We start from the raw sequence: 13,455 nt of genomic DNA on the forward strand, positions 1-13,455 counted from the left end.
GAATCCCCATTTCTCTCAAAAGCCACAACACAGTCTTAAACCCCAAATTTATCACTCAATTCACCTCTCTTTGGAATTTTCTTCTTTTCCTTTCAGCATTTCATCTTTTTTCCATCTAATCCTATCTCGTGCATCCTCCAACTGTCCTCATGTCCTTCCTCACGACATCCATCAACCTTTTCTTTGGTCTTCCTCTCGCTCTTTTGCCTGGCAGCTCCATCCCAGGACCCTTCTACCAATATACTGACTCTTTCACCTCTGAACATGTCCAAACCATCGAGGTCTGCTCTCTCTCACCTTGTCTCCAAAACATCCAACTTTGGTTTGTCCCTCAAATAAACTATCTAATCCTATCCAAACGAGAACCTCAACATCTTCATTTCTGCCACGTCCAGTTCTGCTTCCAGTCCACCGTCTCTAATCTGTACATCACGGCCGGCCTCACCACTGTTTTGTAAACTTTGCCCTTCATCCCAGCGGTGACTCTTCTGTCACATAACACACGAGAAACCTTCCGCTAGCAGTTCCAACCTGTTCGGACCCATTAATCTTCACTTCCTTACCACACTCACCATTGCTCTGTATTGTTGACCCCAAGTATTTGAAGTCGCCCACCCTCGCTCTCCTCTCCCTTCCGCCTCCACAACTCTCATTCATTCTTTGCAATGCTTATTGGAAAGCACAACACAGGCGAGAAGCCCTCACTTGAAACCGTGGCCTTGGTTTAAAACCCTAACGTGAAACCCTTTTGTGAACTTACTCTTCTGTTGCCAGCAATGTTTTCAGTGGAAGTAGTGCACATCAGCTAGCAACCATGGATGAATATTACATTTGTTAAGTTTACTGTCTATTGAACAAACCATATACATAAGTTGAAGTAAAATTCCGATGGCATTTCTGGGTGCACGTGGTTAGCAGTGTATTTTAACTGGTTAGGCTGGTCCTGGGGGAGGGGGGTGGGGACATCTCCCCTGGTTTAACCAAGTCGCTAACATTCACAACTGCCTGAAAACATCACAATGGTTGTTAGTATGTGACGTTAAAGCTATTTGAATTGACTATTAGCATGAAATATGCAGTTTGAGGCTATTAGCAAGTCTATGGTGTGGATTGCCCCCCAATCAAAAAGGTTTCAGGTGAGAGACAAAGTTAAAGTGACGTGCAAGACACCAGACTTGAAAAAGACACAAAAAAAAGCATCGGATTCCAAAAATGTCTGGTAAAATCTTTATGAGTCATATCAATGATGAAACAATCATCTTCAGCTAAGTCTAAGAAGTGAAACGCACAAGACGACAACGGTCCAGAGTCATGAGACGGGGCGCAAAAGCGGCAACCTTTCATTTGTCCAAAGTCCTTTTGCTAGACGACTGAAAATGAAAAGTATGGCTTACGTTGGTGAAGTGGGGATTTCAAAATTTTAAAATTTATGCTGGATTTTGTGCTTAGGTTCGTCGTTGGTCAGAATTACCAGGGGCGAAGAAATGAATTTATTCAGCACGGTCCTTTTTCCATTCAAACGTGACATTCTGTGGACAAAAAGAATTGGGACACCTTGAACTATTGCTTGATACAGTCAGTGGCGTTGGACCTTTGTGGTCCTTTGTTCAAGACATTTTTCTTCTATGCTTCCCAGTGCAAAAGGGCAAGGTCCCGTATGAGCGTGCCGTGGAAGAAGAACGGGCCGGTCAAAACACGCCAAACGTGAACGATAATGGAGATGGCGAGCTTTTGACCATAATACAGGATTGTCCACTAAGTAGCTTTACAATTTACTCCCCACTTTAGTTTGGAAATAAACAGCACCCATAAATAGGTGTATTCACAAAAATGTCAATATATATATATTTAATATTTGACAAATTTGTCTTTTCAGTTGATTTTTTGGGGTAAATTGTATAAGACTAATCAACAACCTGTACTTTTGTGCAATGTCACGTAACTCCCATTTGAGTTAAATCTTGACTTGAAATAAATGAAACCTCATCCGAGGCTGAAAAAAAAAAAATAGAAGACCAGCCTCATCGTCAAAGACACTCGTCAAGAGTTAGTATGCGACCATACAAAAAAAAAAAAAAAAAAAAAACCTAAGGAGCGGTTTAGTGGAAATGGAAAGGGAAAAGACCTTTTCAGTCATTGTCCCCTGGCCCCCTCGACGACGAGTCATCAGGCGCTGTGAACAAAGCTCATTTACTATGTACATCTCTAAAGCAGTCTTGACGCAGCTTTTTTTAAAGCCATCGAGGCGAGGACGGGGAAGGGGGGATGGAGGGGCAAGAGAAAATGTAAAATAATCCATCCTCTAGCGGGAAAACGGACATTGCCCCCAGGTAGACACGTTTGTCAATCCGAATTTTACAGGCACCGGTCTTGTGGGAAGCATCCTGATGAAGTTGCCGAAAGACTGGAAAGGATGGTGTGAGGGGCGAGGAGGCTTGTGGGTACTTTGGGGCGGGGAGAACTTCTGGTGGTCATGCCGTGGTAGTTTTGTCGTTACAGCGCGCGTTCACATGATGTAGACTTTTTCAGCCTGTGAGAAGCTGAAGACTTCTTTGGTTCTGGGGCAAACTACTTTGTCGTCCTGGCGGATGGACAGCAGGGACTGCCAGAAATAAAACAGGAACAACAACACACAAAAAAAAAGAAACATTGATGATATGTTTGTCTTTGTACCTCCTAAGTTCCACATTTAAAATACTTATGTACCTCAAAGGTACCATATTTACGATTTTATCCTTAGTTTTAAAATTTTCTTTAGCACAATTTACAGTGCCCCAGGAATGTAGGTTTATATATATATATATATATATATATATATTATATATATATATATATATATAATTTTTTTTTTTCTATACATCTTCACCGTACCACATTTGTAATACGTACATGACATGTCTACGCTTCTAGTGTACCATATTTAGTACCTCATATTTAATGTTAAATACACCTCATTTAATGTCTATTCACCTGGATTCAAAAGTCACATATAATGACATATTTAAGGTACACATACCCATAATATCACCACAGCATATTTAATGTACTTGCAATATTCACATTTGATGGGCTATGTATAAGGTTCAGCAAGCTTAAAATACACAAATAACCATTTGAACCCATTTCCGACAGAAGACACGAGACGCAGAAAACCCTTTTAACGAAGAGATCAATTTTCTTGTCCTGTATATTACTTTTTGAAATTATTTCTCAATGTATAAATTGGGGAATAAGATTCTGGGATTAAGCTTCCTTTCAAATAAAATACTACCTAAAATCTAACTATTGAACCTTTGCATTCTATTTAACAAAGTTACCTCACGTATCCATCCATCCATTTTCTTTGCCGCTTATCCTCACTAGAGTCGCAGGGAGTGCTGGAGCCAATCCCAGATGGCAATGGGCATGAGGCGGGGTACACCCTGAACTGGTTGCCAGCCAATCGCAGGGCACACAGAGACAGACAACAGCCGCGCTCACAATCACACCTAGGGGCAATTTAGAGTGTCCAATTAATGTTGCATGTTTTTGGGATGTGGGAGGAAACCGGAGTGCCCATCTGGAGAAAACCCACGTAGGCATGGGGAGAACATGCAAACTCCACACAGGTGAGGCTGGGATCGAACCCAGGACCCCAGAACTGTGAGGTCAACGCTTTACAAGCTGAGCCATCTGACTAAATTGTCATACTATCTTGACTTATCAGCTCAAAGGTTACAATGTGCCATATTTAAATATTTCATATTCTATACACGCATTGAACGTGGCATATTTTCGTGACTGCGTTCCAGGTGTGTGTGTGTGTGTGTGTGTGCGCGCACTCACGTTATATCCGTACACGTATCCATTGGGCAGCATCATGGGCGGGTTGTTCTCGTTCATGACTTCACCGGAGATCTTACACACGAGTCTGGAATTGGCGCAGTGGGCCATGGGCAGAGGCTGCGCCAACTTGTTTAGGGACTTGCTACACACGGGGCAGTCCGGGTTCTTGGAGGTGCCGTCCTCCTTGTAGCACTGACTGGAAGGGGTTGTTAAGGCGCCCTTCACACCTTTTGATATGATTCAGCGTGATGTGAGTGAGCAGGTGGTGACTAAAGGCCTTTTCATACGCAGCATACGTGCAGCGACCCCTCTGATATCAGTTTTTTTTTCCTGCAGTTTCAAGTTAGATGGGTCACTACCACTGGTATAAGGCTTGTGCACCTCCGTCATAAAAGCACATATTGCCGGTCAAGTTAAGCATTGGTTGGAGACGACATGGAAATATGTCTTGTAGCAGGATGCATTATACATTTATTATGGTGCAAAATTGATCGAGAAGGTGGAAGTGTGGGTGGTAAATGGGCCAGCGAGGAACAGTGACTACCTCATCACAGCTTGTAACTAAAATGAACGAAATCACGAGAGATGATCTCTTTGGCTTTCTCTGCGCAGGACCTTTTTTTTGACAAAGGCGCTGAACGAGCCAATGCATAGGTCAAAGGCTACAATGCGGGCATTGTAGGCGTATTAAGTGGCTTTAATTTCAACATTCTGCCTCCCTCGTGATCAAAGTCAGCAAAGATCCAATCATCAATGTTTCTGGAAGATTATCCTTAGTGATTCTATCCTGTGGTGTGGGATGAGCTCGAGTGATTTTATCTCCACGAAATGGTTGCTGCTGTCAACAGCAAAAGTTAAACCTGCTCCAATATAAACCGCGGGGTGTTTTCGCCCCTCCCGATAAAAGACAGTAAAGGCCCGATTGTCGGATGTCGGGAACTTATGGCTCGCGAGCCGTACCTGGCTCTTTTGGTGGTTGCATATGGGTCGCGGAGCCCTCATAACGACATACTGTACATGTGATTTCTCTCGTGCGGAAAAGGTTTGTCCTAGTGGGGTTGCCGTTGTTAGGTGTGGGAGGCAACGCAAATGACGTAGAGACAGCTTGGCCTAGTGGGTTGCCGTCGTTTCTGCGTGGTAGTCTATGTCCAGAGGCGCAGAACGGTCTAACGCGGATCGTGTCGGAATTAATTGTGGAAACGCTTTTGACAAAGGTCGCTCAGAGAAAAAAATATGAGGAGTACCGAAGTTTTCGACAAGAATGGACGGCCTTTGTGGAGATGGAGAGTTCTGCTGTGTGTTTGAATTCACAGATGGGGAGGATACCAAAGCGTTCGTACTCAACGTTGCCAATCAACATTTTCAACTTCGCATAAGGACAAGATGATAAAACAAAAGACACGCCTTTGTTGGCAAGAACTGTTCACCATCGTACCGGCATGATGGAAAATCAAATTGCATTACGTTCACGATTAATGTATGGAAATCTCAACGCCTGCGTAAAGCTTAATCTGACGATGTATGAGACAGACTATCAAGCCATTAGCAAAACCAGGAAGCACCTGAAGTCGCATTAATGGTAATTAGTAATTTTTTCATCATTGGTTAGCAGCATCATAATGTTTAATTTTGTAAAATTTAAAATAATTCAGACTTTATTGTACTCTAAAATTGTTGGTTCTACATCGATGCGCAAATACACCTGTCTTTAGTTGTTTTTTTTTTTTTTTAATATTGCATGGCTCTTTTGAAATTACATTTTAAAATATTTGACATTTATGGCTCTCTTAGCCGAAAAGGTTCCCCACCCCTGTCCTAAAGGATTATCCTGTGGTGTGTTGAGAGTGATTCTTGTCTATTTCTCACCACAACTAATTATCATATAATTATTAAATTACCCGATACAGCCCTAAATTACTATAACTCTTTCTTCTCTGTATTTTAAGTCAGTCTGGACACCTGTCTTGGTATTACATCAGATATAGTTATACGTGGGATGCGCTGTGTCAGTCATCCGCCGTAAACCAAAGATTATGAGAGAAGTAAAAATCTCACAAATGGCCGATATTCTCCTTCATCATAAATCTGGTTGATCACGCTGGGTTTACGAGCTTCAGCAGGGGAAGGATACGGCGTCTTGATGGCTGACAGCCCGGCCTGGAGAGTGATCGTGAACACCGAGTTGTTGCCCAGCTGATGCAGTCGGTAGTTGTCGTAGCGGAACTGCTGGATCAGCATCTTCCAGCGGGCCGGATCTAACAGATCCTGTGGACGCAACGAGATTCTGAGATGGAACCCGGACTTGGTCACCTGACTCCTCTGTCCATTGTGTGAGTTTTACCTTGTAAGGGGAGATGTGTGTGTCTGAGGGGAAGGCCAGCATGCCCATCACCTGCCGGACTTCATCCAACTGTCCGCCTTCTGCTTGGCTGAAGTGTTTCCTCGCATGTCTGGCACACATTTAGCAAAGTAGTGTTAATGAACAAAGTCGTTTTGCATCAGTCATGTTAACGTTGGAGTGCTGAAACACCTGACAGCGTCCATTCTTTTGTTCTGTCGGATGAGCTCAATGAACTCCTGGATTCTCAGACTGAACTCCAGACAACTCTGCACAGAAAACCCACAAAAAAAAAAAAAAAAAATCACGACTGTAGCAATGTTACATCATTGACACCTAGTGGTCAAATAATGTACATATGATAGAAATTCCACTTCATTCCAACCCTGAAATGCTTATTTGAAACCCTAAACCTGGTTTGAAAGCCTAATTTGAAAACTTTACACTCTCTTGTAATTCTAAATTTCAAATCTGTCTGGACACCCTACTTTAACACCCTCAAAATTAAAAATTCTTATAAGGAAGCCTAATAACCCTTACTTAAAACTTAACTTTGATTAGCATTAAAAGTGAAACTTTCCAGCACAACACCGTCAAGGAACCTTGATTTGAAACCCTAATTTTGGACTGAAATCAAAATTTGACAAATGATTACAGTCTTCAAACCCAACCATAAAATCATAACCTGCCCCAATAAAAGATGAACTAGACCAGGGGTGCTCAATGCATCGATTGCGAGGCACTTTTGGTCGATCGCGACGGCATGCCACAAAAAAAAAAAAAAAAAAAAAAAAAAAAAAGACAGCCGTTTTTTTTCTGACCTTTAGCTCACCGCGCATGTGCAAACAACGACAGTACAGAAAACCACACTAGTCGACGAGTTCAACCCTATTTTAAGCCCTCGCTTAAGAAATCTTATCAAACATGAGTATGGATGCTGCAGTAAAGAAGACAAAAACGTATCACTTTCATCCTGAATGGGAGGCGGACAACTTTTTAACGATGTCATTTTCGAAGTGTGCTTGCCTCATCTGCCAGTGTAGTGAAATGTGTTGCGGCATTTTCGAACTGTTTGTGGAAAAATATGACACCAACATTCCGCCGAAAAGCAAGCTGAGAATGAGAAAAGTGAACTAACTAAAATCCCAATTAGCCGCACAGCAAAATCTCCGCTCTGTAAAGGAGTACAGTTACACGGCGCTGTGTGGAAACATCGGAAATTGGGTGTTCCTCACTGCAGATGGACGAATCCACTGACGTGAGTGACACAACTCAGGTCTGCATTTTCATTCGTGTGGCGTTTAGTGATCATTAAAAGTGAACTCATAGAGTTACAAAAAATGTTTATGGTTCACTTTGTTGTGTTGTGCAATATTGGCTCATGCAGTTATAAAGAGCACACAAACACATGCAGAATCCTCAATATACTTTAAAATAAATGTGTTTTGCATTTTTGTAGTGTAGTGGGTAGATCGTTGTGACTCCGTCATTCTATTTCATTATTGGTCGTTCTAAAAAAAAAAAAAAAGGACATCAGGCCACCCACCACCCCCTGTCGATCATGAGAGTGACTGCTTGAAAAGTAGATCTTGGGGTAAAAAAAAAGTCTGGGCACCCCTGAACAAGACAATGTTCCCCTTTTGATTACAAAATGATCATCGCTGGAAGATAATATGATCTCTTTGAGGCGTACGATTGTATTGTAGACATTTTATGACATTACTCGGGCTGGCTCGCTACCTTCATTTTACGAAGACGGGACTTGTTGTCATGGCACCAGGCTAAGCAGGTGGCTGTCTCCTGCCTCTCCAGGGACTCTTCCACCTCCTTCGCCGTGAGGAACATCTCAATGTTGACGAGATCCTGAGAAGTGGGAGAGGAGGCGGGGGGATTATAACACGGACCGAGACGAGCAGGCTATAGACAAAATGTCTGACCTCGATACCGCTCTGTCTAGCCAGCTTCACAGCCGTGTTGTAGTACCCGCAGCGCAGCAGGTGCTCCACCATCATGCGGTCCATGCGCTTCTTCTTCCACAGGTTGACAGAGGCCGGCTGGTCGCTGCTGTGCTCTTTCAGGTGCTCAATGCGGCGCTTGCATAGCTTGGCGCTCTCGTCCTCCGCCTGGATAGATTCGGCGGCCTGGGGGGTTAGATGAGAAGTATCAAATACTTAAGTAGATATTTTAGGTATCTGTACTTTAGTATCTCATATCAGTGGCATCTGAATTTCTGAGTTAATTTTGCAAATAATTGTGAAGTTTTCGGAAAGTAACCTCCAATAGAACGCTAATGAGTAAACCCCACCATGCATCAATACTACTACCACTACTACAAGTACTTTTGCCACCACCGGTAACTAATATTGTGTCTAAATAAATGCACTAGTTACCTTTCGTTTCAGCGCGCTGAGCTTCTCCACGACGCCATCAAGGAGGGACACCACCGAGTCCACCACGGGGAAACTACTGAGAGTCTTCTCCAGCTCGGCCACCACCATGGTCACGTGACTCGTCTCCCTGTCGATGTTCTTTTGGGCCGCTCGGAAGCGCTTGTTGAGCGTCTCGTAGGGCACCTGACAGATTACAGTTTGGAAGTAGTTTAAACGGCTTGATGCTCAAATCTCGTCACATCTCGTCACAGCGTCAAAGAAATATATTATACGGGCCTTGGGCTTCTTTCAAAAGGGTGAGTCGATTTCCTTTACTTTATTTTTATTAAATGGTGGTTAATTTGTCCAAACACTAAGCATTTAAGATGTGATACTAGAAGGGTTGCGTCAGGAAGGGCATCCGGCGTAAAAATTGTGCCAAACATATGTGCGTTCATCTGAGATGACACGCTGTGGCGACCCCGAAAGGGACAAGCCGAAAGAAACTTACTTTTACTTTAAGCACTAACAAGTTTTAATCACAATTTACAGTATATTACCGTTGTCTGAAACTGCACACCAGCAGGCAAAGAAACACTCTTGAATAACATTGAAGGAAATGTGTAAAAATTTGAATAGGCAGAAAATAAGTTCAAACAAAGCTCTTCTGCATAAAGTGAGTGATATTTCTTTTGAAAAAACTGGTAAGCAAATCTGCATTCAAAGATACTTAGAAAAGGAATAACACATCCATTTTCTGTTCTATTTATACTCATGACATCCATCCATTTCCTTAGCCGCTTAACCTCACAAGGGTCGCGGGGAGTGCCGGAGCCTATCCCAGCTGTCAACGGGCGGGAGGCAGGGTACACGCTGAACTGGTCGCCAGCCAATCGCAGGGCACATGGAGACAAACAGTCCCACTCACAAACACACCTTGGGGCAATTTAGAGTGTTCAATTAATGTTGCATGTTTCTGGGATGTGGGAGGAAAGCGGAGTGCCTGGAGAAAACTCACGCAGGCACGGGGAGAAGATGCAAACCCCACACAGGTGGGTCGGGGATTGAACCCAGGACCTCAGAACTGTAAGGCCAACGCTTTACCAGCTGCTCCACCGTTCCACCTACCCATTACAGCCAGAATTAAAAAAAAAAAAAAAAAAAAAAAAAGATTGCGGAGATTTCTGTTTGTCTGTGTGAGGTGAAGAAATATTGTGCAAAGCAGGGGTGTCAAACTCGTTCTTGTCACGGGCCAGATTGCAATTACAATTTCAAATTGTTTAATCGTCTCATCATATTTACACATGAAATTTCTGAACATATTCATGTTTGGTAAAAAGCAAATAGGCTTGCAACACCTGAACGTTATCATTTATGATGTCACAATTCGAAATTTTAGAACAGATTTTCACAAGAATCATGGAAGTTGACACAGGATTTGCCTTCGCTGGCACATAAAACCATGTGGTGGGCCAGAGATCAGCCCCCCCCCCGGGCCTTGAGTTTGACACCTGTGGTGTAAAAGTATCTGATGCAGAATTTAAGGGAGACAAGCAAGTTAAATATGAGTACATACACTGAATACCTCCCATCTTCTGCTTCTTTAACCCAATATCGTCCCAGTAACATTACAATAGTTTTGACTGCCCGCCTACCCGTGATACCAAAGGAACACAAAACTTAAACACCAAAATAAGCGACACATTCACGACGCAATCTTGATATTTTACAGGGCACAGGAGTGAGCCTCCTCCCTTCCAAGGGAAGATGTTTTCTTCTCGGTTTCAAAGGACCGATGTACAGAAGTGTCGAGTTAAAAGAGTGGAAGAACAAACGGTACTTCAACAAATTTGGCATTACAAGAGCAAAACATTTGAGTTTAATTCTGCTGATGTCAGAAACTCCGATGATGGTGTGAAGGGGGAATCAAATTCATTATCAGAACTATTGGTATAGACTGACAGCGTTTACGTCCTTGTCTCTGTCACCACATCAACAGTTTTGGGGAATTGATCACACTAAATATATGTCTTTCTGCACGGATTTATATATCAAAATAAATGCTACAAAAAAGGTATTACTCATCCATTTCCTACATCACTTGAAAATTTGTTTGACACCCCTGGCCTATAGCGTCAGAAACATGAGCAAAGACATTGCTTGAATTGTCTTCTTTATAAGAAGTAAAATAAAATAATGTGACTACAACCGTAGCCACGCAACACAGCATGACAGGAAACGTGGTGAGAGTCGGATTCAGTCTAAATGTAGGAAACCGGAACCACATGTTTTTTTGGCCTTATGTATTACAATTATAAAAGAACCAGACTTTAAACGGATTTTATGACCCGATCGGATCGGCCGGTAATTGGCATTTTTTGCCGATTGGGTTTGATGTCATAATTCGCCGAGCCGATCAATGACGTCACTGATTGGCTCCGAGGACGAAATGTACTGTCGCCGTCGTGTACAGTATATCTGAATCCAAAAGCTAGTTTATTTTTATACAGTAGTATTTATTGTTTTTTTTTAATATTTTGACGTACTACTGTATGTATCTGATGTGGTAGTCGGCGGCAGGGGAGAGAGAAGACCGCTGACAGAGACGTACTGCGCAGATCTGACTACAAGGCCAATTTATTCTTTCACGGTTACAATATGTCAGACTACTGCGATAAAATCTTGTATTCAGATACCACTGCATCCGGTTTTTTTATGATCATTGACCTTAATCTATTTAACTCAAATGTATCCCATGACAGTAAATTTTTTCCTGGAAGTCCCAAACCAAACCCAGAAACTGTCGTTCAAAAACCGTTCGGATGCCAGAATGAGTACATTCTCAAGAACGTTCACAAAAGACAGAAACAACATTTACTTCGCGGTTCCCAAAACTATGAAGGAGTTCATGAAATTTCATTCAAGGAATGAACTGTGGCGGGGCATATTAAATTGATTGTATTTGCGGTGATGGTGCTGTTGTTTTAGCCAGTTCCCCTTTGCAATAGACAAATTGCTCATCTTTTTTTAAATTTAAAATCCCAAACTTTGGACTTTGACTTTTGCAAACTCTTTCTGCCTTGGCTCAGCGCCATCGTGGCAAATATATGCCGTTACATTAGCCTTATGGAAAAATCATCACTGTGAAATTCTAAGGCACGGATTTCGCTTCAAATGTTATTTTTTTTCCTAAATTAATTATTCAAATTGTGCAAATAATTCCTGCAATCATAAAAGACACAGTTGATGTAAGGAAGGGGGCGGGGGGTTATAAAGCCTTGTCCAAAGAAGTGCCTGGAGCATCTATGGGCAATTATACATTTTTTTTTTTTTTTTTGGGGTGGGTGACAATTTTTTGCTAATTTTCTGTTTGGTTTGGTCCCTAACCTCCTCCACATGCCGCAAACTCTCCTCTTAATCCAGCAAATAGCAGTGGGGAACACTAACAGCATTAGACCATTTTAATGGCTTCATAAACAATTCAACATGTTAACAAAGAGACTGTGACAATGTCACAAATGAAAACAAATGCATTCCAAATGGAGTTTGCGGGCTATTCATAGCAATGTAGCTTGTCAGATGTGAGCATGTCTTATTCCTGCAACAACGCCTACAGACGTGGACCCCCGATGTCCCCCCATTTTCTGCCACTTCTCGTCTTAAAATGGATCCCATCATTGCTATTCCCTCCTGACTGCAGCATCGAAGCAGACAGTACACCCAACCCCTCTTGGCACAGAAATACAAAAGACTGACATATGTGATGCATAAGATGTTCACGTATTGCTACTCACGACGAGAGATCCAGACGTGGTTGTGGGGGTCGATGATGAGGAAAAGGATGGTGATGATGATGATAATGATGATGGGGGAGGAAATCCGGAATAGGTGTCGCAGTGAGAGAGGAGAAGAGCGGCTGCTCTCATTTCCTTTCGCTGGCCATTTTGTGAGGAGCATTCGCGGAGGACAGGGCTCCCACTAGCCCCCCTAACCCGGCCCTCTATTGCCCCACTAGCCCCCTCCCCTAACGCAACCAACATTAGTGATTCCGACGGTCCTCGCATCGGATTTGCATGCGCCGAACGGGTTGCCCTTAAAGCCCCTACAGACGCTTCAAACAAGTTGTGATCCGACTAACAGCTGACTGTCAAAACGTTTCAACGTGACGCCATTTTATGACAAGAAACACATTCCACTCCGTCGTCCATGTTGAAGAAAGGGGGGGACGCCATGTTACAGGGACACGTCATTTTCCAACAGCCGTTATACAATTAAGCAAACAGACAAACCGGTCATGATAAATACAAACATTTTGAGCTCCAGTTCGGGAAAGAGAGACGACTTTTTAATGGCTGGCCTCAGCAGTCTCGGCTAACGTTAGCATAAGCCTGCCCCTGTCAAGAAGTATGTCAAATTCGCCCGGAACTGCCGCGTCTCTCTCCCCCCGCGGGATCGTCGAGCCAAGCGCCGAGCGGCTACTTGCTGTAACTGGTTTCTTTACCTTGAGCGTGGGGTACTCTTGGACTTTTAGAGCCATGGAGAGTTGAGATGCTGTCTCCTGCACCGCCATCTTGGTTTTGTGTGTAGGGATTTTTCAACGGAGGGCTTGTTTGTGTTTTTTTTTTCCTCTGGATGTTTTTTCTCACCGCCTCGCACGTACGCTACCGCCACCTGCAGGAATGGTGGCATCACTGACGCAAGGATTACAAGTACCGTAATGTACAATTTTAATTTGTAACCATAAATGAATAATTGCCATTCATCCTTCCGTCTGTACTGCTTATAACATAATATATATAAATATTTAAAAAAAATCTCTACTAAACCTTAACACTGCCTTGAAAACTGTACTCTGAAATCCGAACCTTACTTTGAAACTCTGATACCGCCTAAAAACTCAGTTTAAAACCCAACCTCTGATTT

The 13,455-nt window shown here is 42.9% G+C and overlaps 1 protein-coding gene across 3 annotated transcripts; it reads right to left on the reverse strand.

Annotated features, from left to right (window-relative positions):
• Window positions 1-1,213: 1,213 nt before the first annotated feature.
• Window positions 1,214-13,192, reverse strand: maea (macrophage erythroblast attacher, E3 ubiquitin ligase). 3 transcript variants are annotated; one of them, XM_061835268.1, is made up of 9 exons: window positions 13,034-13,192; window positions 8,554-8,736; window positions 8,101-8,304; window positions 7,904-8,026; window positions 6,356-6,432; window positions 6,167-6,275; window positions 5,957-6,090; window positions 3,826-4,021; window positions 1,214-2,602 (listed from the first exon to the last, which is right to left on the reverse strand). In XM_061835268.1, the coding sequence occupies exons 1-9, from the start codon at window positions 13,100-13,102 to the stop codon at window positions 2,507-2,509; spliced, it is 1,191 nt and encodes a 396-aa protein (XP_061691252.1). In that variant the 5' UTR covers window positions 13,103-13,192; the 3' UTR covers window positions 1,214-2,506. The 3 variants fall into 3 exon arrangements, with proteins under 3 accessions (XP_061691252.1, XP_061691251.1, XP_061691250.1); XM_061835267.1 differs by lacking the exon at window positions 13,034-13,192 and adding an exon at window positions 12,327-12,516 and having other exon boundaries at window positions 8,101-8,286; XM_061835266.1 differs by lacking the exon at window positions 13,034-13,192 and adding an exon at window positions 12,327-12,508.
• Between the last annotated feature and the right edge of the window lie 263 nt (window positions 13,193-13,455).

This window comes from Syngnathoides biaculeatus, chromosome 11, assembly GCF_019802595.1.
Source record: "Syngnathoides biaculeatus isolate LvHL_M chromosome 11, ASM1980259v1, whole genome shotgun sequence".
Classification (NCBI taxonomy): Eukaryota; Metazoa; Chordata; class Actinopteri; order Syngnathiformes; family Syngnathidae; genus Syngnathoides; species Syngnathoides biaculeatus.

Excerpts from the sequence above, each read along its gene's own strand:
- maea (XM_061835266.1), bottom strand. The coding sequence starts at position 12,458 with ATGAGAGCAGCCGCTCTTCTCCTCTCTCACTGCGACACCTATTCCGGA. Across the intron at positions 6,433-7,903 it reads CCCGTCTTCGTAAAATGAAG|AGTTGTCTGGAGTTCAGTCT; the intron begins GTAGCGAGCCAG and ends TTTTCTGTGCAG. Across the intron at positions 6,091-6,166 it reads CACACATCTCCCCTTACAAG|GATCTGTTAGATCCGGCCCG; the intron begins GTAAAACTCACA and ends TTGCGTCCACAG.